The 26,668-nt window shown below is 37.0% G+C and overlaps 1 protein-coding gene and 1 pseudogene across 1 annotated transcript in view; one reads left to right on the forward strand and one right to left on the reverse strand.

Moving 5' to 3' along the window:
* TMPRSS11F (transmembrane serine protease 11F) overlaps nt 1-26,668 on the reverse strand; it is a 90,364-nt gene that overhangs the window by 14,136 nt on the left and 49,560 nt on the right. Inside the window, exons 3-7 of the mRNA XM_032334468.1 lie at nt 21,009-21,160; nt 19,216-19,334; nt 3,780-3,844; nt 1,963-2,126; nt 14-52 (exon numbers count right to left, since the gene is read on the reverse strand). Coding sequence (XP_032190359.1) covers nt 14-52; nt 1,963-2,126; nt 3,780-3,844; nt 19,216-19,334; nt 21,009-21,160 — 539 coding nt within the window. The remainder of the gene's footprint in view (nt 1-13; nt 53-1,962; nt 2,127-3,779; nt 3,845-19,215; nt 19,335-21,008; nt 21,161-26,668) is intronic.
* On the forward strand, nt 13,100-13,828 carry LOC116584101 (annotated as a pseudogene).

The following is a 26,668-nucleotide window of genomic DNA, read 5'->3' on the forward strand; positions in this document are numbered from 1 at the left end:
TTTTGGAACTTACGGCTGCTGAGAAGATTCCTCATCTTTTTACTGTCAATAGCTGGAATGAAGAAAACATTGAATTAGTTGGTAGAAGAATATGTTCCTGTTTTTGTGTGATTTTGTTCAAATGGTCACTGTAAGAAATGTTTATGATCCAAAGCATCCATATTTCAAGAGTATGATTTTTTCATAGCCAACTAATATATACATAATTCTTATTCGATTTGGTCCAAAACGTATAATTTTATCGTAAAATGTAAAGAGAGCATTTATGTTTTCTGATTTTTGCTATGAGATCTAAAAAAGAAATTAGGAAATTAGGAAAGAATGCTAAAGATAAATGTCCCTGATTGCCTTCTTTGGTAGCTCCAGTGTGACTCGAGGATGCAACCTCCAATTCCCATCACTGCTTGTGCTCAGTATATTAGATGTACCAGCCAATGTGTGTCAGGCGTACGCCTGATGGCCAGTGTTGAAAGGGCAGCTCCAGGGAAATAAAGGCATCATAGGTCCCTCCAGCCCTGGTCTACAAAGGATAGGAATTCACTCAGTGCAAGCTGGTGGCCTTCTCTTACTGAGGATTCTTCCTCAAGATGGATGTTGTAGAAGGTTGAAGCTCAGGCACCAGGAACCCACCCATACCACTTCATGCCTCCCTTCTCTGACATCTTTTTTCCCTTCAAAGTTCTCCTCTTGTTCATTTTAGTTTCATTGTTTGTTTGTTTTGGTTTTGTTTTACTCTGGAATATAATTAACATTTAAGGTAGGTACCATACTCTTCATTATTTCTAATTATTTCATGAAAGTTGTCATTAATATGTGTGATGTTTCTATCTCAAAATGGATTTTAATGATTTTCCTGATTTCCAACAGAGAAATTACCTTTAGATAATCTTTTTCTTAAACTCATGGATGCTTAAGGGGAAAAGACTTTCCAGTCCAAAGGGCAAGCCTTATTTCTTGGTAATAGATCAGAAATAGCTGCCCTTGAAGTACTTAATCAGAACAGTGAACACAACTGGAACACCTGTCTATGAGACTTATGCTAGTGTTTGCGGGGAGGGGTAAGGAACCAGAAAGGCACAGTAGGTACTGTGTACTGACCTTGAGACTTATCATTTGAAACACATTATTATGCCTTTCTGCTTGGATTCCAACTAGCTGTGAGGTAGTTTCAATTTCTTAATATTTTGACCTCATTTTCTTCTACTTTTGGGGAAAACCAAAACTTTTCTGATTTTTTTTTGTAAGGAATAAATGAGGAAATGAATGAAACATCATTTTAAATTGGAAATAATCTAGAGAACCTCTTCATAGATCATGTCAATGGTTTGTCCTCCAGGAGTAAACCTTCATAAAGATGTTTGTTTCCCTGATACTATAGAAGATAACCCCTGGAAGTGACCTATAAAGACCTCGGGGAGTCAGAACACCTGTGCTTTAGTTTTGACCCTGGGGCTTGCTAATCCTTGAGTCTCAGCTTCTTTAAAATGACAGAAAATAGGGGCACCTGGGTGACTCAGTGGCTTAAAGCCTCTGCCTTCAGCTCAGGTCATGATCTCGGAGTCCTGGGATCGAGCCCCACATCAGGCTCTCTGCTCAGCGGGAGCTTGCTTCCTCCTCTCCCTCTCTCTCTGCCTGCCTCTCTGCCTACTTGTGATCTTTGTCTGTCAAATAAATAAAATCTTTTTAAAAAGGCAGAAAATAATACTTACCTACTTATGCTTTTGAAAAGATTCAACACGGTATATTGGATAAAACTTAGAAATCTTAGCAAAAGCCCTAATCAAATATGAAAATAAATTTCTAAAATTAAAGTTTGCCTTATAGTGATTTTTTATTTATTTTTATTCTACACTGATATATGTATATCAGTGGTGAAGTCTTAAAATGTAAGACACTGACCTAAATTCTTATGAAAAACAGACAGGATTACAAAGGAACCACAAAGATAGTAAAAGGACTTACATGTGAGTGTAAAGGATGGTTTGTTTATAGTCAAAGGCAATTGTTTTGTCTTCAGACTTTGATATAAAATCCTTTCAATTTTTTTCTTGATTTGCTCAGCACTATCAGTAGATGGGTATCGAAACATGAGCACCATAAGAATTTTCACACCGCGTTCATCTGGACTGAAGAGCAAAAAAGGAGATAAAGCCACCTCTCTAGTCATTAACTACTTTTACCTATTAAGATTCATACTGAATTTAAAAAAACAATGGATGCAATATGTGTATCTCAGATTTCTAAATTATCTCTAGAAATACGGGCTCAGTTTTGTAGCTGAAAAAATTGTTCTTGCTCTTTACTTAGCTCATCGTCTGCAGGGGAGTGGGAGAGAAGGAGATGTTCATGAAATCATGCTTTATATATAGTTAAACAATTTGCTTTTCAAGACATTCTGAGCCATCATCACCAACATCATTTTTCAGCAGTGATACGGGAGAGGCAATGTTCTGTGTTCATGAAACCCAGTTACCTTTGCCTCCTCAACACGGAGGTAGATTTCATTTGCTGGCCTCCTTTGCAGTTTATCAAAACTCTGGTGAATTCTGGGCAATGGAATGTGGGCAGAAAAGATGTACCCCACCTCTTGCCTGGCCCCTGACACCTCTTTATGACACCCTCCATGCTTTCACTCTTGCTGTATTTGCCTACCAGACGCTCAAGTTCCAGTAGGCAATTTCCATTCCACATCTCTCCCAGCAACCATGTCCCTAGTGCCACTTTTGACTCTTTGGATTTTGCCTTGGAAATGAAGGAAACCTTTATTGTGTTAAGCCATTTATTTGGGGGGATTTGATGGTCAGTTAATAAGTGTTGTTAAGTGGATAATTAGAGAAAGCACTTATTAAAGGAAATCTTTTGATAAAGGGAACACATATTATACTATAATGTAGAGGTCTAGAAAGCCTCCAGTTGCCCTTTGAGGGTGATTTTAATCTTAAAACAGATAAAGAATCAAAGAAGGAAGGAAGGAGGAAGGGAGGGAGAAAGCAAAGTAAGGAAGGAACAAAAGTAGAGAGGGAGAGAGAAGAAAAGGCAGGGCTCCCTAACCACATGTGTATTTACTCTACCATCAAGAAGTGAAGCAGACAAATAAGTATTAAAAATACTTATATTTGTATATTGATTGATAGCCACAGAAAAAGTTTAAAAATTTTTTATCAAAATAGGTAGAAAATAAGATATATTATGCCAGCAAATGCCAAGCATTTTGGACATCATATAAAAAGTATATTTGAGATGGATTCTAATAATTTATTTGATTCTCTTACAACAAATATATGTTCAATTTATGCATATTGGCTTTTATCAGAACATAAAAATGAAAAGGTATTAAAAATAATAATAAAAATCCAGTGACATTAAAGAAAAACCTTATTGCAGAGAAAGTCATCATCTGTTGTTGTTGGCTAGGCTTAGAATGAGGATAATTGAAAAGAGCTGTTCTAAATTCCTCTTAGCCCTGAGCTGAAGGAGTAGGTAAGTTACCAGGGCCATTTGTCCCCTTGCACTGTCTGATAACCGACACTGACTCTTCACATAGAGCACTTTACATCTTCCTACTGCAACTGGGAAATGTCTATGCAGTAGAAGCTGCACTGCTCAGGGTTTATGAAATCTCTGTCTTCCTGCAGAGATTTGCTTGGAGGAGCTGGGTAGTCCTGCTCAGGGTTTATCTCTGTCTTCCTGCAGAGATTTGCTTGGAGGAGCTGGCTAATCCTGCTGATGGAGTACTTCTCACAGGTACAGGTTTGAAGTTGCAAACAAAATTTACATACCTCAGTTTGATGACATGAGATTTGATAAACCGACTCCCTCCAGAACGTCGAAATATCCTAGACATCTGGTTAGACAAATCAAACAAGAGAAGTATTCGTCAAAAAAAAAAAAAAATGCTACTCCTTGTCTTTCCTAAAATGAGTTGAGGCAAAGACAGTTTCAGTTTATTCCCAGATGGGAACTGGTTTATCATAGTGATGAGACTAAAAGAGGTTCTAATCCTTGCATAAACAAATAACTTTAACAAAATTGTGTAATTCTGTTAAGCCTCTGTAAAAACAGAGGATAAAAATAGTATCTACCTCATAGAGTTGTTTTGAAGATTAAATGAAATAATGTTTATCACGCATTTCACACCTTGCCTGGCGTATAGTAAACTATTGATAATGTTCATTTTGATTAGTGTCAAATTAATTTAAGTATCTATGCTACTTTTAAAGGCAACATCCTCACTTTTAATTAATAATTTAATTTAATTTAACTTTTTGAGAGGAAGAGAGAGAGTGAGCACTTGCGGGGAGGGGAGGGGCAGAGGAAGAGGGAGAGAGAGATAATCCCAAGCAGTCTCCACGTGCAGTGAGGAGCCTGATGTGGAGATGGATCTCACCACCTCGAGATCACAACCTGAGCTGAAATCAAGAATCGGACACTCCAGAGACTGAGCCATGCAGGTGCCCCAGCATCCTCACGTTTAAGAAAGCTCACCCTAAATTTGTCTTATTCCCAAATATGGAAACTAGCCCACTATTTGTATCAACTCATTGCTTTCTTAAATGATTACCCCATTACTAAAGCATTTGACACAATGAGTAACAATGCGTGTCCTTTGACTCTGACGCCCCGCACTGCTTAGTCACCTTTGTGTCGCAGGCAGACTTTCACAACTGGGACCAACTTTGGGAATGAGTTTCACCACACTCCATACCATTAGCATTTTATTACTCAGCTTTTCCAGCCGGAGCTGTTGAAGGTTTGGAGGCTCAGTGAGCCGATTTCCTGGAACCTAATTCCCCAAACCTAATGCCCACTGTTGAGGTTGTGCCTCACAGTAAAAAGCACTGGACTGAGTCAGAAATCAGAAATTACAGGTCCGCATAAGTTTACACAAGGCCCACCTCCCAGTAAATCTAGCCCCCCCATATGATGTTCTCTGGGAAACGGATAGAATATTGCCTCCCTCCTCACAAGATTTCTCCCTCTCTCTGACTCCTTTAAACTAGTAATAATGCTCAGTAGATTTTATCAACTAAATATTGAATCTTCCTCCCTTCCTCCAATTCCACTGCTGTGGTTTGAATTCAGCTCTTTCGAAACTCATGCCTGGGCCTCTGTACTGTCCCCTCACTGGCACGTTTCTGTGATTCCGCTGTCTTCTCTCTACAGTGCTACCAACCAGGGTGATACTCCTAAAGTGCACATCTGAGTATGTTATAATCCTGCTTCAAGCCCAGTATCTCCCTCCGTGTCAGCTCCACAGTCTTATGCCTTCATTAACCCTTGCCCCACCTCTACCTTCAAAGCCCATTTTCTTATCTACTGAATGACTAGCTCTTTCCCAATCCCACTGGACTGGTTCACATCTTTATGGCTTTGCACATTCATTTCCTCTCCATACAATGAACTTCTTTCCTCTGGCAAGTCCTTAAATGACAATTCTGTTAGCACCCGGACACTCTAGGGACAAATAAGTTATCTGTGACTTGCCCTCCTCGAAGTTCAGCACTCCTTTACTTGGGCCACCCCAGCGTCTTGCACGTGAGGCTGTTACGGTGATTGTCATACTGGTTCAAAGTTGTGCCTTTCCCACTCTAGACTGTGAGTTGTATGATGGTAGGGAATGTGTCTGGCCCATCTTTTTACCTTTAGAGTTTTGAACACTGCCTGACCCACAGTAAATACTTGATGCATGTTTGAATAAATCCATGAATGAATAAATGAATTAAGAATCAACAATACGGTAAAGGGAAGGAGATAATAACACATTGTTTTGTTTCATCTGCAAACCATGTTGACAAGTATAAACAGAAATCCATGGGAATCAAAAGCAGGGAAGGAACCAGGAGACTCCAGGGGTGACCCTCTTTCGTATGGCCGTTTCAGGGGTTTGGATCACTTTTGGGTTCTGTCACTTATGATTTAACTAAGCTTCTCTGAGCTTATTTTATTTCTATATTCCAGGGAACAGGGAGAAAAACCTGACATTAAGGTCATCAGCACTTCATATAAATGTCCTCTGAAATTCTGAACTATGCACATGATGGCGTTTGGGGAAAAGATCAAGATTCTGATCATATCAGACTATAAGGAAGTGCTAAGAATCTATTCAAACTAAAATGTGATTATTAGCAAGATGATCGTTCCCTGAGGAGTTGACCTCTGTTTTAAAAATGGGTAGATTCTGGTAGAGTACAGTATTGGTGTGACCACTAAGAATAGCTTACATGTACTAAGTCCATAGGACAGGGTATACATTGAGCCAGTTCCTTTGTTCAAACCCCATACCACCGTAGGAGTAAAATATTTCTAAAATTCTCATCAACCTCATTTTAAGATAAAGAAATTGTGTCAGGACACTTAAGTAAACGTGTCTATGGTGGCATTATAAGTGCTGGTTCTAGCATATGAACTTGGGGAATCTGGCACGAGATCTTGTGCTCATTCTTAAGTATAGTAAGTGACACTGAAAACACTTATACTTAGATGACAGATGCTCAGGTTGGTGATGGGTAGAGAGTCCTGGGGAAGGAAACCCCAAAAGAAGACATCAGATACATCTTTTATTCCCAGAATAAAAACCTCATAAAATAGCATCTCTTGAGAGATAATTTTTCCCCAGCTTCTGAAAGACTGTTCCTTTTTTGGACACCTAGTCATCATTGTCAGCAATTTCTGGAGAAAATTAATGTACTGTTTATACTTTTCTACTGAGAACTCAGTAACATGACATTTAGTCCAAATTACAAAAACTAATTGAATCCTTCCCTTTTAACAGTCCAAACTTTAAGAATAGATTTTTTTTTTTGAGAGATTATTCTGTTTAAAATAAGAGAGTCTAAGCTAAGATGGGGAAAAAGTTCACCATAAAATCAGATCCTACGTGGAGTCCTTGGTTTGAACTCCAGCATCAAAAAACAAAATGACATATTTGACAATACGTGTGACTCTAATAGTACATCCAGTTACTATCCTCCACAAGCTTGGGCTTGCACCTTCCCTCTGGCTGGGAACTACATGCAAATTAAGTCCTCACAAAAGATCAGTAGTTACTGGATGCCGGCTAGGGAATCCCTTTCTAGGTCCACCCATGAAAATAAGTCAGGCAAGTTCTGCAGATTTTCTGCTACTGTCAGGGGAATATGTAACAACAGAGGGTAAATACAGCAATAAAACAAATCCCTGTCCCTTTCTCTTCAAGAAAACTTCCTGCTAGTTCAAAGGGATTTTCCCTTCCTCTGAACTCCTAAAATACTTTTAGTTCATGTCATATATATCTGACAATTATATTCTGTACTATGAAAGCTCTCATATTGCCATATTGTCTTGTTATCCAATCTATCTACTTTATACTCTTTTCCATGCACCAACTTTTAAATTTATTTTTATTATTTATTTTTTTATAAACATATAATGAATTTTTATTCCCAGTGGTACAGGTCTGTGAATCGCCAGGTTTACACACTTCACAGCACTCACCATAGCACATACCCTCCCCAATGTCCATAACCCCACCCCCCTCTCCCGACTCCCCTCCCCCCAGCAAACCTCAGTTTGTTTTGTGAGATTAAGAGTCTCTTATGGTTTGTCTCCCTCCCAATCCCATCTTGTTTCATTTATTCTTCTTCTACCCACTTAAGGCCCCATGTTGCATTACCACTTCCTCATATCAGGGAGATCATATGATAGTTGTCTTTCTCTGATTGACTTATTTCACTAAGCATAATATACTCTAGTTCCATCCATGTTGTCGCAAATGGCAAGATTTCATTTCTTTTGATGGCTGCATAGTATTCCATTGTGTATATATACCACATCTTCTTGATCCATTCATCTGTTGATGGACATCTAGGTTTTTTCCATAGTTTGGCTATTGTGGATATTGCTGCTATAAACATTCAGGCCATGCACCAACTTTTATATACAAACTATATTATAACTCTAATAAGTCAATAAGAGAAAGACAATTACCATATGGTTTCATTCATATGAGGAATACCAGAGAAACACAGTGGATCATAGGGAAAGGGAGGCAGAAATGGAATAGGAAGACATCAGAGAGGGAGACAAGCCATAAGAGATACTTAACTATAGGAAAGAAACTGAGGGTTTCTGGAAGGGAGGTAGGTGGGGTTATGGGGTAGCTGGGTCGGGCATTAAAGAGGGCACATGATGTGATGAACACTGGGTGTTATATGCAACCGATGAATTACTGAACTCTACATCTGAAACTAATGATGTTCTATATGTTGACTAACTGAATTTAAATTAAAAAATAAACTCCAGGGGCGCCTGGCTGGCTCAGTGGGTTAAAACCTCTGCCTTTGGCTCAGGTCATGATCCTGGGGTCCTAGGATTGAGCCCCATGTCGGGCTCTCTGCTCAGTGGCGAGCCTGTTTCCTCCTCTCTCCCTGCCTGCCTCTCTGCCTACTTGTGATCTCTGTCTGTTTGATAAATAAATAAAATCTTAAAAAAAAATAAACTCCAATAAGGAAGAAACTGTACTATTTAGAACTTGGCGTCCCTCACAGTCTCGCACAAAATAGGTGTACAATAACATTTTCATTAACCAATTGATTCTCCAGTTATGGTTAATCATAAACAACACTGTGAAGAAAAATATGCCCACTTATGCATCTCTTCATAACTCTTTCATTATATTCTATCTCCTTCCTTTTTTTCTCATTTATTTATTCACTCAGTGCAATTGACTAAGAATATTCTATGTTTAAGGCACTGTGACAACACCGGATAAAAATTATTAAGGAAAAAGTTGTGGTCTCTAGATTCATAGAATAGAAGGATAGACAGTAGTCAACAAAAATACATTAATTATAAGATGTAACTACTAATAGAGTAAAGTAACATAGGATAATGACTGGGGGTATATCATGACTAAGTGTTCTCCAAGGAGGGACATTTAAGTGATATCTGAAATATCAGAAGCAATAAGCAAAAGAACAAGATAATGGGATGATCTTCCAGGGGGAAGGAGCAGAATGTGCAGAGCATCCGAAAAGAAGGCCAATATGGTTAGAGAACAGTGAGCAAGGAGGAGAGTGCAGAAATTGGAGGAATAGTCAGAACCAGAGCGTTAAATTCTTTAGAGGACTTCATAAAAGGTTTGGATTTTGTGCTAAGTACATTTGGAAGCCACTTATGAAATTTTATGCAAAATAATATATAATATGTTTTTAAAAGATCATCTGGTTGCTATGTAGACAGGATAATAGAGAGAGCCTGAATGGAGGCAAAGATTGTGGTAAGCTGCCTGTATGAGGCAACACATTAGCTAGGTCCAGGATGGAGACAGTGAATTAGAAGTAGAAACATCATTTGTGAATGGATTAGACATGAGGAGAAGGGAAAATACTATTGTAGCAACTAGATGGACTGTGATGTCATTGGCTGAGTGGAAAAAATAGGAATCAGAGAGTGAGAAAGAGAACAACTTAAGAATTGGATTTAGCTGGCGATTCACAGACCTGTACCCCTGGGGATAAAAATACATTGTATGTTTATTTTAAAAAATAAATAAATGAAAAAAAAAGAATTGGATTTAGATATAACATCAAGATGCCTATGAGAGATCCAAGTGGGAAATGTCAAGTAGACCACTGAATGCACAAGTCTAGGGTTTAGCGATATCTGGGTTAGAGATTAAAATTTTAGAATTACAGTTATTGTATATTCATCAGTACTCCTCCCCCCCCCCCCTTTTTTTTTTCCTGCTAAGAGAACCATTCTTTCCTATAGGGAACTCATTCCATATGGTCCAAATGGAGCTGAACTTGCCCCTTTTCCCATCTACCACAAAGGTGACACAGATTTATTCCCTTGGTCACACTGATTAATATAGGATTGAGGAGATATTCCAACTTTGGCCAACTAGATTGGTTCTTCAAATTTTCCTCCAAGGACTACTATGGAAAATTGTCTTTATCTTTTCAATTAATACCTGGAAACATATGAATATAGAGTTGTAAGCTATATCATCTGCCACGTGGAGAAAGCCTGAAGACATAGTTTGGGCCTCTGAATCCCACCATACCCGAAGTCAAATGAACCTCTAGATTTTCCCATCATCTCTCCTCCTTCCCTTCCTCCCTTCCTTCTTTCCTTCTTCTTTGACTTATTCATTGGGTTTCTGCTACTTTCAACCCAAACTGTGCCATTTATTATGGGAATTTACAGAGCAATAGAAGAAAAAGAAGCAAAATCAGGATCATGTCTTGGATGATCTGGAGGCCTAGGCCAATAGGAATTATATTGTCTCTAATCACTTACAAACAAATAATTTTTTTTCCTCTTAAGATATTTATTAAGAAGCTGAATTCACATACAGATGATGAATTGTGGTGAAAGAGGAATTGTAGCAAATATTTGTTTGGTAAAACTGCATTTACTGGGCAAACACACAAATGCTCCAACTTCTAGAAGTGTTAATTGGTAACAGTTCATACCAACACTTCTCCAGAAGTACTGTCCTTGTCTGCCCTTGTCTGACTCGAGCACCTTACTTATTGATGTCTGGGAGCTTGTGCTTCACCTTCCCTGGACAGTCTTTGTTGTATAACAGAAACAGCCCAGCCCTCTCACCTCTGGGTGCAATTACCTCTAAGACGTAATTTAGTATTAACCTTCTGGATTATTCTGAGCATTGATTTTTCAAAGTGATGCTAATGATTCATTGAGGATGTAAAAAATATTAGAACTTCTATTTATATTTATTGTTAAATTTTAAAAAAAGTTTTCAGAGCACTGTCCCCCATGTGGGGAATCCTACCAGGAGTGCACTAATTACCTAATGTCTCCAAGGGGAAATTAAGGATCAGTCTGTTAGAATGATATCTAGCTCAGTGATAGTTTTAGAATAAGTTCTCAGTAATTCCTTGCCTTATTGCTTTGAATTAAATAGTCATATTTCACTCATTGATTTTAACATAATGAAAGTAATAACTCCTAGTTTAAAAAAAAACAATTGTTATCTTGTTTTAATTACTATATTAGGCATTTTTAAACTCTGCTAAAAACAATGGAGCACATATTAATAAATAAATCCATTATTCAAACAAAACCATTCTGTGGCAAACCGTACCACACATCTGGCTCTGAGACTTCAGATGGGTCTTGAGGAAGGGAATGACACCAGAGAAAATAACTATCTGTAATAAACTGTTGCTGAGCCTAACATTGGAGCACCTAAATATATAAAACAAATATTAACAGAAATGTAGGGAGAAGTAGACAGCAATAAGATAATAGTACAGAATTTCAGTACTCCACTTGAAACAATAAACAGATCATCTAGTCAGAAAATTAATGCAGAAACAGTGAATTTGAAAAATGCTATAAACCAAATGGCCCTAGTGGACATGAATAGAACATTCTACCCAAGAGCAGCAGAATACACATTTTTTCTCTCAAGTGTGCATGGAACATTCTTTAAGATAGATCATATGTTAGGCCACAAAATAAGTCTCAATAAACTTAAGATTGAAGTTATATCAGTTATCTTTTCTGACCACAATGGTATAAAACTGGAAATCAAAAACAACAGAAAAGTAAGAAAATACACAAATGTGGAAATAATACAGCACATTCCTGAATAACCAATAAGTCAAAGAAGAAATCAAAAACAAAAAATTCTTTAAAAAAAAAAAGACAAAAAATCTTGAGACAAGTGAATGTGGGTACACAACATACCAAAACCTTGAGCAATGCAGAAAAAACAGTTCCAACAGGGAAGTTTAGAGTGATAAACACCTATATTAAGAAAAAAGAAAGATCAGGCACCTGGGTGGCTCAGTTGGTTAGGCGTCTGCCGTTGGCTCAGGTCATGATCCCAGCCGCACATCAGGCTCCCTGCTCAGTGAGTAGTAAACTTGCTTGACCCTCTCCCTGCCCCTGTCTGCTGGCTCATGCTCTCTTTCACTAGCTATCTCTGTCTTTTGCTCTCAAATAAATAATCTTTTAATAAAAAAGAAAATCTCAAATAAAAAACCTAACTTTATACTTTAGGAAACTAGAAAAAAGAACCCTAAAAACTAAGCCCAAAGCTACCAGAAGGAAGGAAATAACAGAGCAGAGCAGAAATAGGGACTAGAAAAATAATAGAAAAGATCAATGAAACTAGGAGTTGGCTTTTGGAGAAGGTAAACAAAATTGACAAATCTTTAGTTAGACTAAGGGAAAAAAAAGAGAAGATGCAAATAAAATCAAGAATGAAAGAGGAAACATTACAACTGATACACAGAGATGAAAAAAGGATGTTAGGAGACTTCTATGTCAATAAATCAGATAAAATAGAAAAAATGGGTACATTCATAGAAACATGCAATTTATCAAAACTAAGTTATGAAGATAGAGGAAAACTGAAGAGACTAAAAACAGAAAGGAAATTTGAATCAAAAATCAATAATCGTGCAACAAAGGAAAGTCCAAAATCAGATGGCTTTACTGGTGAACTCTGCGAAACATTTCTTGAACTGATACTAATTATCTCAAACTCTTCCAAAAAATTGAAGAGGGAAGAAATACTTCTAAACTCATTTTATGAGGTCAGCATTACCCTGCTACCAGAGCCAGATAAGGAGACTACAAGAAAAGTACAGGCCAATATTCCTGATAGAAATTGATGCAAAAGTCCTAAAAAATACTAGCAAACCAAATTTAATAGCACATAAAAGGATCACACACCATAATCAAGTGAGATTTATCCCTGGAATGCAGGGATGGTTCAACATAAGTACATTAATAAATGTAATACACTACATTAACAGAATGAAGAATAAAAATCATATGATCATCTTAATGGGGACAGAAGCATTTGATAAAATTCAACATCCTTTACTGATTAAAAACTCTTAATAAATTAGGCATGTGCCTTAACATAGTAAAGGCCATATATGGCAAGTCCACAGCTAACATACTCAATTGGAAAAAGCTGAATGAAAAGTTTTCCTTTAATCAGAAACAAGACAAGTATGTGCATTCTCACCACTTCTACTTAACTCAGTTTAAAAAATCTCAGCCAAAGCAATCAGGATAGAAAAACAAATAAAAGCCATCCAAATCATAAGGGAAGAAATAAAATTCATCTTCCTTTGAGATGGAGGACTTCACTGCGATTATGATGGCCTATGTGCTTGGCTTTGCCTACATTCCAAGGGGTGCAATAGAGCACATGATGCAGAAACTCTCATGGCAGTTCAGTGGTGCCAGGGAAAAAGAGAACCTGCCAACTCAGAGCTCTGAAGTCCACGGTCTGGTGCCTTTTTCCACATAGGCCCTTCAGTGGTCTGAAAAGCTCAAAGAAGAGGCTAGGGCTTCTCCTACATGGACACCCAGGGTGAGGCAGCCAGTGCTGAGGAGGAGCTACTGTCAGGGTGCATGTACTCTTGGAGGTGCTCCCACCTTATTCAGTGGAGAAGACCCAGTGGGTGCTGGCCAAAGCTCAGGGAGACTTGGAAGAAGTTGTGCAAATGCTGGTAAAGGGGAAGGAGGAGGGGCCTCCAGCTTGGAATGGCCCCAACCAGGACCTGCCCAGATGCTTCAGAGGCCCTCGAAAAGATGAGCTAAAGTCCTTCATCCTGCAGAAGTACATGATGGTGGATAGGACAGAAGATCAGAAGATTTACAGCCCCTGCTCCCAAGGAGGTCCTCAAGAAGCTGATCCAATACATCAACAACCAGGTAATGAGCACCAAAGTGGTTTAAAGATGTGTAGAACCCTGAGGCCAAGGAGATGAAGGTCACATACATCAACCTCAAACCAGCCAGGAAGTACCATTTCCACTGGAGGCATTCACCAGAATCTATCAAAGTCTCCTAGGGTCAGATCCTAGAGGAATATAGAAGCCCTATAACCCCACACAGGACCTGCCCTAACTCCTATCCCCCTTCTTTACCCTGCTTTCTATTCCTTGCCCCACAGCGTTAACTTCCTTTTGGAGCTGCCTGTGGAACAGTAAAGGTGGCCCTGAGGATGGGTGGGGACAGGAGAAGTAAGGAATTTGGCTTCATAAAAGGAAAGTGAAAGAGAAAGAAAAAATTTACAGTTAAATAACATAAGAGAATCTTTCACATTTCTGAGAATGTATTACCTTAACAGTCTCTGATGATAAAAAAATAAAAGGTCAATAAATTGTTGTCATCATAAAAGATATTGGAACTAACCAGAAAACCCCTACTTGCTTATTATGTACAAATCCACATTGCATAAAATTTTAATTGTATTCATTGCCCTTTGAGAAATTTGAAGTAGAATGAGATATAGTGAAGAAAAAGGAAAATAAAATATTCAAGTATTTGGAGGTACTCTTATGGAAGGACATTTAGTTTTGATTCTAAAAACTAGTTGTTAATTTTGAAATGGTAAACTTTGATTATATGCAAAGATTTTTGTTCAAGATGGCAAATTTTGTTCTCTTTTTGTGAAAACCCATTAAAATTATATTAAAGGTATGAAAATGGAGGTAAATCTGTAACACTGACAAAAACCAATACGATTTCTTTAGTAGATGACGGATTTAATTATTTTCCTGAACTCAACAAGTGAAGTAAAAATAACTGATAAAATACGATGCAGGAAGTCACAGGCTGGAAGATTTTTCACCCTCAGCAATATTGACATTTTGGCCAGATAAGTCTTTGTTGTAGGGAGCTGTCCTGTGACTTGTAGGGTGTTTTTGCATCATTCCTGTCCTCTAGACACTAGAGGCCAGGAGCACTCCTTCCAGTGTGACAACCAAAAAATGTTTCCAGGAATTGCCAAATATCTTTTGGGAAACAAAACTGTGAACCCCTGGACCAGACTATGAGTCACAGAAACACAGCCAAGAAGAAAGTCTATCTGCCCTAAAAACTTTAGGAGAAACTCAGCACTTAAAAATACCAAATACAAAAGAGAAGGGGCATGAAAAGAGATTACAAAAGCCAGAAATATTTCTATACACCAATAAAAACCAGTAAGAAAATGTTCTTTAAAAGATACTGATTAATAATGATAAAAAAGAGCCTCTAATATTACATTTAACCAAAGATGAACAAGGCCTTTAAGGAAAATATTTCAAAGTTTTAGTGAAATACAGTAAATATGTATAAATAAATGAAGATGTCAATTATTTGTCTAGACCTCTAGATTTACTAATCTCATACTCCAATGTCCTTATTGGACTGGAGAAACACAAAGGTCAGGATGAAGACAAAGATTGCGGCTATGCAGCTGTGTGCCAGGGAGCACCTGAAGTTACCAGAAGCTGAAAGAGGCAATGAAAGAGTCTTCCCTAGTGCCTTCCAAGGGAGCCAGCACTGTTGATACTTTGCTTTCATATTTCTGGTTTCCATATCTGTGAGAGAATACATTTCTATTGTTTTTAGCCACTAGTTTATGGTAATTTGGTACAACACTAGGAAACTAATACAACAGGTATCAACACTTATTGTCAAACTATAGAGGATAAAACATTGTAGCACTGACACAGTGGAAAAAAGGCTGATCAACAGAACAGATTAGAGAGCAGAGCAATATCCTGATACACACATGGAAACTTGACTAGTAGCAGAAATGGCATGGCAGATCAGGCAAGAAAAGACTGATTGTTCAACCAGTGGTGCTAAGAGAAATGCTTATTCATATAAGGGGGAAAATGAAATTAAATTCTTAAATCAAACACATATGCAAAATCAATTCTATGTAGAATAAAGAAGACTTAAATGCAAAAAGGAAAAATGATTTTTTTAAGACAGTGATATCAGGGTCAGGGTCAGAAAGGATTTCTTACACAAACACAAAGAACACTAATAATAAAAGAAAAGAATGATATATATAACTATACTAAAATTCAGAACACTGTTCATTAAAATGTATTTTAAAGAAAATGAAAAGCCAAGCCACAAAATGGAAAAAGATTCATTTCTCAACAGGAAGCATTCATTTCCCAAAAAATGTTTCTCTTTTTCCCAAAAAATGTTTCTGAGAATAAATTAAAAGACAAAATTATAAAAGGAAATGGACATATTACAGTGTATGTTCAGTAAAAAGATAAAGAAAAAAAATAGGCAAAAAATAAAGAGTACCTATCTATAAAGGACAAATGGTTGATAACCACTGATGAACATTATTAATAATAAAGAAAATGTAAATTAAATTCACAATGAGTTACTACTGTACATACATAAATACATACATACATGTATACATAGTAACCCGTTTGGCAAAAGTCAATTTTGTAGAAAATTTTGATGAGGAGGTAGGGCAACATGAATTCATTCCCTGCTGGTGTTGGTGCAAATGTCTACAAACCCCCTGGAAAACCACTGATCAGAATCTGCTAAAATGAGCAAATCCTATGACCCAGCAAATCATCTGCTTGGTTTATGACCTGGGAAGGCTCTTGCACATGGATAGGAGCACATGCACTAATCTGCAAGGATGTTAATTAGCTGCATTATCATAATTATAAAAGTGAAAATAGCTGAAATATTTGTCCACCTTAGAATGAATTAATAAATAGTAGTATATTCTTTCTAGGACATTCTACACAGAAGTGAAAATAAATGATGTAGCTATAGTTGCATGCATCAGAATGGGAAAGCCTCAAAGAAATAATGTTGAGTGAAATAATGAAGTCACAGAAAGAAATAATATGATTATATTTACATAAATTTCAAATGAGGCAAAAGTATATAATATGCTATTTGAGTATGCATACCTTGGTAATAAAACAATAGAATGATTAAATCCAAATTCAAAACAGTTTTTAACTATGAAGAAGAGAGGAAAAAGAACATATAGCAGTTTTCTAGATATTGGTAAGGTTCTATTTCTGAAATTTGGTGGTGGGTTCTTAGATATTCACCTTAAAATGTTTTACGCTCTTTCTAAAGTATAGTGATATCCCAACAAAAATGAATGAAAGAAAAAATACCAAATACCAAGACACATCATTACAAAATTTCAAAAAACAAAAAAGAGAGTACAAAGTTTCTAGAGAAAGAAGAGATTACTGAAAAAGAAACACAACTTCTTGTATAATGAGTAATAAATATAATGAGTAATAAAAGTGAACCAAAGCTTCAGGTGGTGTGAGGGGGAATGATTTTGAATTTAAAGGTTTACATTCAAACTCTCACTTGAGTGGACTGTAGAATAAAAGATTTATTCAACATAAAATAATTAAGAAATGTTCTCTCCCATGCACTTTTTCTTTAGGAAGGTGCTCGAGGACATAACCCACCATTATCAAGGAAAATATGAGATGCAGGAAGCAATGGCTCACACACACTACAGCAATCCTGTTTGGACCCAGGTTACCTCTCTGAAGGGGACCTAGAAAGCAACCAGTTCAAATTGAAGCTGAAAGCATAAAGTTTTGAGAAAGAAGAATTAAAGAAACAGTAAGACTTTGGACATATCTGAGGATATAGTAAAATAACAGAGGACTTAAAATAAATGAACGAGTTCTATTCAAAATTGCTTTTGGGAACACTCTTGTGCAACAACACTAAAAACACTGTTTTGTTAAAGGAAAAGCACTATTTAAATAGCTATGGAAATGAAAATACTATTCATTGCTTTTCTTTTTTTTTTCAATTTATTTTCAGAAAAACAGTATTTATTATTTTTTCACCACACCCAGTGCTCCATGCAATCCATGCCCTCTATAATACCCACCACCTGGTACCACAACCTCCCACACCCCCACCACTTCAAACCCCTCAGATTGTTTTTCAGAGTCCCTAGTCTCTCATGATTCACCTCCCCTTCCAATTTCCCCCAACTCCCTTCTCCTCTCTAACACCCTTTGTCCTCCATGATATTTGTTATGCTCCATAAATAAGTGAAACCATATGATAATTGACTCTCTCTGCTTGACTTATTTCACTCAGCATAATCTCTTCCAGTCCTGTCCATGTTGCTACAAAAGTTGGGTATTCGTCCTTTCTGATGGAGGCATAATACTCCATAGTGGAAAAAAGACAGTCTCTTTAATAAATGGTGTTGGGAAAACTGGGCAGCTATATGTAGAAGAATGAAACTCGACCATTCTCTTACACCGTACACAAAGATAAACTCAAAATGGATAAAAGACCTCAACATGAGACAGGAATCCACCAGAATCCTAGAGGAGAACATAGGCAGTAATCTCTTCAATATCAGCCACAGCAACTTCTTTCAAGATATGTCTCCAAAGGCAAAGGAAACAAAAGCTAAGATGAACTTTTGGGACTTCATCAAAATCAAAAGCTTCTGCGCAGCCAAGGAAACAGTCAAGAAAACAAAGAGGCAACCCACGGAATGGGAGAAGATATTTGCAAATGACAGTACAGACAAAAGTTTGATATCCAGGATCTATAATGAACTCCTCAAACTCAACACACACAAAACAGACAATCATATCAAAAAATGGGCAGAAGATATGGACAGACATTTCTCCAATCAAGACACTCAAATGGCTATCAGACGCATGAAAGAATGTTCATCATCACTAGCCATCAGGGAGATTCAAATTAAAACCACATTGAGATATCACCTTACACCAGTTAGAATGGCCAAAAATTAGCAAGACAGGAAACAACATGTGTTGGAGAGGATGTGGAGAAAGGGGAACCCTCTTACACTGTTGGTGGGAATGCAAGTTGGTGCAGCCTCTTTGGAGAACAGTGTGGAGATTCCTCAAGAAATTAAAAATAGAGCTTCCCTATGACCCTGCCATTGCACTACTGGATATTTACCCCAAAGATACAGATGTCGTGAAAAGAAGGGCCATCTGTACCCCAATGTTTATAGCAGCAATGGCCACGGTCGCCAAACTGTGGAAAGAACCAAGATGCCCTTTAACGGACGAATGGATAAGGAAGATGTGGTTCATATACACTATGGAAATCATATATTCTTATGTTAAAAAAGTTGAAGGAAAATGAACCAGGACAGAAAATCAAGAATTAAAAATAGGAAGCACATCTGTTTCAACCAACACTTTTCTTGGTTGCTAATTAGTGGCCTACTCTAATCTACATATGTTTAATGGTATATAACTTTATTCTAAATATTTTACATATATTAAGTTATTTAATCCTCACAACCATATGGCTTAGATAGTATCCACATTTTTCATAAGAAGAGTTTGAGGGATGGAGAAACTAAGTTCTTACAGCAACCACACTGAAAGTGAAATAGAAAAACATGTGAACTTTCAAAATTTCTATTAGCCTTACCATTCTCTCAATCTGATGACTCCTTTCTATAAACTCTCTTGAGCTTTTCATTCCATAATTTTCTTTGTATTTTATATTTGTGATTTTAAAAGAGGCAAGGTAATAGAATGACTTATCATCTGAAAGGCAAACATAAATAAAAGATCCATGCTTAAATATAATCAGTTTCTAGTTTCCCAACCCCAGGAAATAGGTTTACTATAGTGCAGTTTATTTCTTCTCGGTACAAAAGTTATTGTGGACATTTTCAAACATTTTGTAATTGTATCATCGTATCCAGCTAAAATAGAAAATTCAGGCCTCCAAGTACACTTTAGAATATTTTTTTACAGTGTTTATGCATATCAAAATTTTTATACAATTGGACATGCAAAATGAAAAATAAATATTGAAAGCAATTGCTGAAAGTCATATAAAAATGATCAATTTCCTCAAAGAACTATAACACAGATTTATCTTAGGTAAGCTGTGTTGTGAAGATACATTGAACAGGCTATCAGTTTTCTCTATGCTGCTAATAAATATTAGTATTCATTGTTTTCACTTTTTGCCTATTCTTAATTCTCAGCAGTCTACTCTTGACATACCACTGAAAATTCCGTTGTCAAGGACAACAGTTGTAATATGTAATAGCTACCTTTTTTAGGGTCTTTTTACTTTTCTTTTTTTAAAATCTTGATTGTTTTTCAGCCTTAATCATATTGCCTGAAACCCCATTTTAGGCTTTGTGGACCCATATTCTAACTTTCTTCTTCTCTGGCCAAAATTTTTCAGTGACCTTGGAGAACTCTTTATTTCTACTGCTATCCTTAGCCACCCACTGTTCAATCCTTGCTCAGGTCATGTAAATAACCCCTTCTGGGTAAGCCTACCAGGGATGTCCTCAACCATCAACTTTGTTGATGTTAAAAGATCAACTAGGATGGTGTACCTGGGTGGCTCAGTTGGTTAAGCACCTGCCTTCAGCTCAGGTCATGATCCCAGGGTCCTGGGTTCCGGCTCCCTGCTCAGTGGGGAGTTCACTTCTTCTTCTCCCTCTGCTCACCCTGTCTCTCTCTCAAATAAATAAAATCTTCAAAAAAAAAGAAAATCAACTGGAACACATTCACATTTTCAAGAGTTAATGTGAACAAATAGTAATTCCAGTTGGGCAACACCAAACCAAAAGTGATTAAGACCCCTCCACCAACAGGAGTGAGGGGAGATTGGTAAAGAGAAGATGCAGAAGCAAATCAAGGAAATTATTTGATTGGCTATAGCTTAAGCAGCTGCTTTGTATTGGTTTTGGAACAAAAATATGAAACTGGGTACATGGTGTGACTTGTCTTTAAAGATTAAGATTTTCACCCCTCTTTCTCATTTTAAAGCTTTATCACTTTTAAAAATTGTTATTTATTTGAGAGAGAGGGCAAGAGAGGAGAGAAAGGGAACACTAGTGGGGGTGGGGGCAGAAGGAGAGAGAGAAGCAGAATCCCAGCTGAACAGTGATCTTGATCCTAGAGTCACCACCTAAACTGAAGTCACCACCTTAACTGACAGAGCCACCCAGGTGCCCCAAAACTATATCGCTTTTAGATTTGTCTGTCCATGTAATGTTTGTTGCAAGTCTCACTGGCTGGAAATATGTAACACTGAACTCAATACTGGAGCAAACAATAATTTAACATCAATAAGAGATTAGTAATTAAAATTTTAATATCATGCAAATAGTATTTTTTATATGAGAGAATTTCAAGATATTAAGTCATAGAGCACTTAGCATTAGGCAATAGAAATGTGACCTGGATACTTACCCTGAACAACAAAATGTGTAACAATACCAATTGCAATTCCTATGATTGCTACAATTGCCAAAGTGAAAAGAGCTAGACGTATAGGATCCCAAAACTGCTGTCTTCTTTGATATTCAACTCGTGGGTAATCAGCTTCTGAAAATTCAAGTGGTCTGTGATAATAGAAACAATAATAAAACAATAAGAAAGTCATTATGATTCCACTTTATGTCCACTTGTTACATTCCTCTAAAAAATAGTTTATACTGCTAACTAATAATAGGATACTTAAGGATCTTGAAAAGAACACAAGGATTTAATTTGTATACACTTTCCCAATACCCCAATCACAGTACAAATTTTGGTTAAAGTTCTACTGATACTGACATTCAAGTGAGAATATCTTCCTATGGCATTTTGTCTGACATATTAGCAATTTGATATTTGAATGGTGAAACACAAAGATTAAGTTATTAAAAAGGTAATTTATAAATAACATTTTCATATTTTAATAAGAGAGTTTCTAGCAACAGATTTATACAATAATCTCATCAATTCTACTTGATTAAACATTAAAAAAAAACCTTTATATGAATACTTTTTTAATGACCTTAGGAATTTTCTTAATAATTTCTTTTAAAAGTAGCAGCATTACTTTTGAAGACCTGATTATGGTTCTTCATATTTTATTAGCACTCCCAGTGAAATCAGAAATTGTGAATTGTACTTGATAAGACTCCAGTCCCAAAGAAGACTATTTCCATTTGACTTTTACCTATACCTGCTCACATACTACCTCCCCACTCAAAATATCTTGTTATTAAGATTATCTATCTTTTGATTATTTATTAATCAAAATTTATTAACTTTATTTTCCAAATAACAGAATAACATTCAGTGTTTAATATAATTCAAGTAAGATATTTTATGTTATATTTTTAATCTTAAACAATATTTATTGTAAACTTATTAATTAAATGAGATAATAGCATTCTTAGGATGGTACCTACCACACAAAAACGTTTCAGGAGCAGTTCTAGATGCCTAGCGATACAAAGATTTTAAGATGTACTTCTTGCTTATTGGAAACTCACTCTTTTATAAGAGGATACAGATGTAGAATCAAGTAATTAATATATAGTGTGAAATGTGCCAAAATAAAACTTGATGCAGGAATAGAAAGCAATTAACTCTTTGGAGGTCTGTGTCAGGATGTTTTATCAGGTGACATGATTAAACTTCGAGTGTTAAAAGTTCTCCAGGCATAAAAAAGAGAAAAGAACAGAAAAAAAATTAACATGTGCAAAAAAGGGGGGATGCTAAGGATGTGAAATGGTATTCATTACTAATATAGTAGTCCCCTTTTATTCCCTGGGAATATGTTCTAAATCCCCAGTGGATGCCTGGAATTGTGAATAGTGCCAAACCCTGTTTTTTCCTATACATACGTATGTATGATAAAGTTTAATTTATAAATAAGGCATAGTAAGAGATTGACAATAATAATAAAATGAGCAATTATAACAATACACTGTAATAAAAGTTATGTATATATGATCTCTCTCAAAACAGCTTACTACACCATGCTCATTCTTCTTCTTGTGATGATGCGAGATGAAAAAAATGCCTCTGTGATGAAATGAAGTAAGATGAATGATACCAGCACTGTGACTAGCATCAGGCTACTACTACTTTCTGACAAGTCAGAAGGAGGATCATCTGCTTCAGGTAGAACATAGGTAACTGAAACCACAGAAGGTGAAGTCTCTAATAAACAGGGGGTGTGGGGGTGCTGCTGTAATTAGCACTGGGAGTGAAAATATAAAATACTGCTTTTGCCCTTGAGGAATTTGTGGTCTCCAAAGTATGTGCATGATTGCATTCTTTCTCAGCACTACTGTACTAGAAAGAGGATATGCTAAGGCTGGTGGACTGATTGGGTCATGAGGAGTCCCATAACCCAAAGTAAAAAGTTTGAAATTGACTGTGCAGAAGACGGGGAGCCAATAAAAGCTGTAATCAGACTGAAAATTTAGGATAATCGCAGGATGGGGATTAGAGCAGGAGTGCCGACAGGAAGGCCAGTTTAAAGGTTATTTTGAAGGTCCAGGAGAAAGATGGTGAGGACAATGCATGAGGACCTGAGCCAAGGCCGAAGCAGGGGGTGGAGAAGAGATAGATTTAGCTCCAATTCTTGACTTTTGTTGGCTGTTTACTTAGTTGTGGGACAAGGAAAGGATTAATGGCTCCCTTGTTTTGATGTCTAGATAAGTGATTGTGCCTCCCAGCAAGGTGAGAAACATTAAAGGAAAAGACAGTGATTTCAATTCACTGTCAATGTTGTTAATAATGTTGTTAATAATGACCAATGTGCTATCCTTACACTTGGGTCTGAGCCAAATGGAAAGTACCCATTTAATGCCTTTTTCTCTTTGACTTATTTTATTTCAGTTGTGTCACTGACACCTGTTTGCATGACTCTAATAAAAGCAACTGTTAAAGTTGACACCACACAGCCCAGAACAAACAAAAATTTATTAGTATTCCCATATACAATACTTCCTTCCTCACCCTAATCGAAGTCTCCATCTACAGAATCTGTGGTATTAAGTATTCTTGATTATTTAGTTTGTGGATATTTTGCTTATCACTTTTTCTTTTCTCACTTCCTTTTTTTCCTAAGTTTTGGCGATTTGGTTGTTTTTCTCTGAGCCCTTCAAGATGCAAAAAATGACAAGACTCAAATTCTGTCAAATTTGGGGGGTTATAAACACACAGTAAGTCATGATAACACTGCATCATGGTAAAGAAGATTTTTTATTCCTGACATAAATGTTGCTGTTCTTTGAATACATGAAAGATGAATGAGAGGAACACAGTCCAGATCCTACATCTGAATAATCATTTGCATACAAAAGCTAAATAATTCTGAGATGCAGCTGTTGGTTCCAGTTCAAGATGGCGACCCAGGAAGATCCCGAGATCATCACCTCTCACTGACACACAGAACCTATAGCTACATATGGAACAATGGACTCTGAAAAAAACCTGAAAACTACTTCTCAGAAAGTGAGAAGGAAACCTCATGGAAGTGGCTAGGAGAAGCTGAGATACAATCTCACCGTAAACCACAACCCTGGCAATGCATCCCACCACTGGGAGGGAATGCAAAACCTGGAGCTTTTTCTTGAGGAGCAAATGGTTTGAATCCCACACTGAGCATCCCAACTTTTAAAACCTGAGAGAGGAGTCCCCAAAACTTCTAGCTTTGAAAAACAGCCAGGCTCACCTTGGCAAGACTCATGAGTTTGTAACAAACAGATAATGGCTCTAAAAGAGCTCCCTGGGGACTTCTCCGCTCCAGAGACCAGCTATTTCATTCTCATGATTTAACTCCGGTATATACAGCAGACTAAGTACATTATCCCAGACCGAACTGTTGTACATAAAAAAGTTCAGTCTTATACCTTTCTCTGCAGACAGCCTCACAAATGGTCTGATGAAGAGAACAAACATAACCTCTAATACAGCCGCCTTACAACATGCCACTTGTGTAGAATTAACAGTTAAGTCTCAGAGCTACGTCTTCTTTTAAAGGCAGTTTCTTTGATGATAAGCACTGTAGTCATACCTAAACAAATAGGTGAGAAAGCTTGCCTCCTCTCAATAACTAGTTGTACTTGGCTCTAAGATTATTGTATAGAAGATGACTGACTTTTGGACATATGACACTTCTCAGAGAGTTCAGTCTTAAACTTTAAGGAAGTTTATTTAAGCAACTGGAATTGAGTTGCTTTTCCCCAGTTTCTTTTACAGAACTTTTCTTAAAATAGAGACTTTTATAGCAGGTAAATTGCGGTTCTAACTAGCATAATTTAAGCAGAAGTATGCAGAAGGAAGTAGACACCCTTTATTATATATCCGCACATTAAACGGCATGTGTGTTTTTTATGTTAAATTGTAAAAAATGAAGATAGTCTATTTGTGCCTAAATTATTATTATTATTTTTTAAAGATTTTATTTATTTATTTGACAGAGATCACAAGTAGGCAGAGAGGCAGGCAGAGAGAGAGGGGAAGCAGCCTTTCTGCTGAGCAGAGAGCCCGATGCGGGGCTCCATGCCAGGACCCTGAGATCATGACCTGAGCCGAAGGCAGAGGCTTAACTCACTGAGCCACCCAGGTGTCCCGGTGCCTAAATTATTCTTATTCCAGAATTCTCAAAGTTAATCCATTTGTATCCTTTTAAAGAGTTAAATTGAAATATATGTAAGCAGGGACACCTGGGTAGCTCAGTTGGTTAAGCATCTGCCTTTGGCTCAGGTCATGATCTCAGGGTCCTCGGATGAGTTCCATGTCAGGCTCCCCACTCAGGGGGAGCCTGCTTCTTCCTCTCCCTTTGCCTGAAGCTCCCCCTGCTTGTACTCTCTCTCTCCTTCTCTATCAAAATAAATAAATAATATATATATATTTTTTAAAAAGAAACATATGTAAGCATATATGGTTCAGGTGGACTGTACCAGTCACAGGAGGGCACTCACATGGTAAGAGATACCCCCACGCTAGAGTAAAACTTCCTTAATCACCAAATACAGCTACTGGACATTATCGAGATGGAATAATTAAAAGAGTCAGATGGCAAAAGAATTAATTTTTAAGTTCATAATTGGGATTTATATTCTGCCTGTCATTTTGCTTGATATAACTTAAGCCATTAATTTATTTATTGGATAGAGAGACAGAGAGAGAGCATGAGAGGGGAGAAGGTCAGAGGGAGAAGCAGACTCCTTGCTGAGCAGGGAGCTCAATTCAGGACTCGATCTCGGGACTCCGGGATCATGACCTGAGCCGAAGGCAGTCGCTTAACCAACTGAGTCACCCAGGCGCCCTACACTGTCTCTTTTTAAACTTTAATCTGTTTTAGTTAATTCAGTTATGAAATTGGGATTTAAAACAGTTCATTACTGAAATGCATTGACATTATTTTTCCCATTTCTAGACTTCATATTACAGTGGATGTGTGTGTGTGTGTGTGTATGTGTGTGTGTATGCTTGATTCTCTAAGGTTATATCACTGGAAAGCATTTGTGCTATTATTGAATAATTATTTGTTGGTTTACCATTAGTGTTACTCTTTGTGTTAACACTGATAGACTAATTCTCAGCTTCTCTAATTACTAATTGTAATCTGCTTTTCAGGTCACATACATATATATGTAATAGGTATTTAACAATAACTAATAGAAATATTAAATAAATGAAATATCTCTATTATTTATACTATAGTATTTTATTGGTTGATGCAGAAGCAAAGCTTGATCTATTCCTTGTAAGCTCAGTTATTATCTATGTTCTCTGAACTCCACATAGACTAGAAGCTTTTCCAGTACTTTTTATCTCCCATAGTCTTACTATGTGACTATTGAGTTCATGGCTAAAGGTCCCAAAGTTACATTGTCACACTACCATAATAATTACAATTAGTTTATTGATGTAAAATATGTCAAGTATTTTTAGACAAAGCTCTGTTAGTACTGAGTTTGTACTAAGTACTTTAGTACTCAGTTTAGTTAGTTAGTACTGAGTTTGGAACATATCCAGACCCACAGGATGCATGATCTGGTCAGTAGGGTTGTTATATGTCCTTGTGCTATACTTAATTCAATTCTACTTAAGAAACT

The sequence above is a fragment of the Mustela erminea genome, chromosome 2 (genome assembly GCF_009829155.1).
Source record: "Mustela erminea isolate mMusErm1 chromosome 2, mMusErm1.Pri, whole genome shotgun sequence".
Lineage (NCBI taxonomy): Eukaryota > Metazoa > Chordata > Mammalia > Carnivora > Mustelidae > Mustela > Mustela erminea.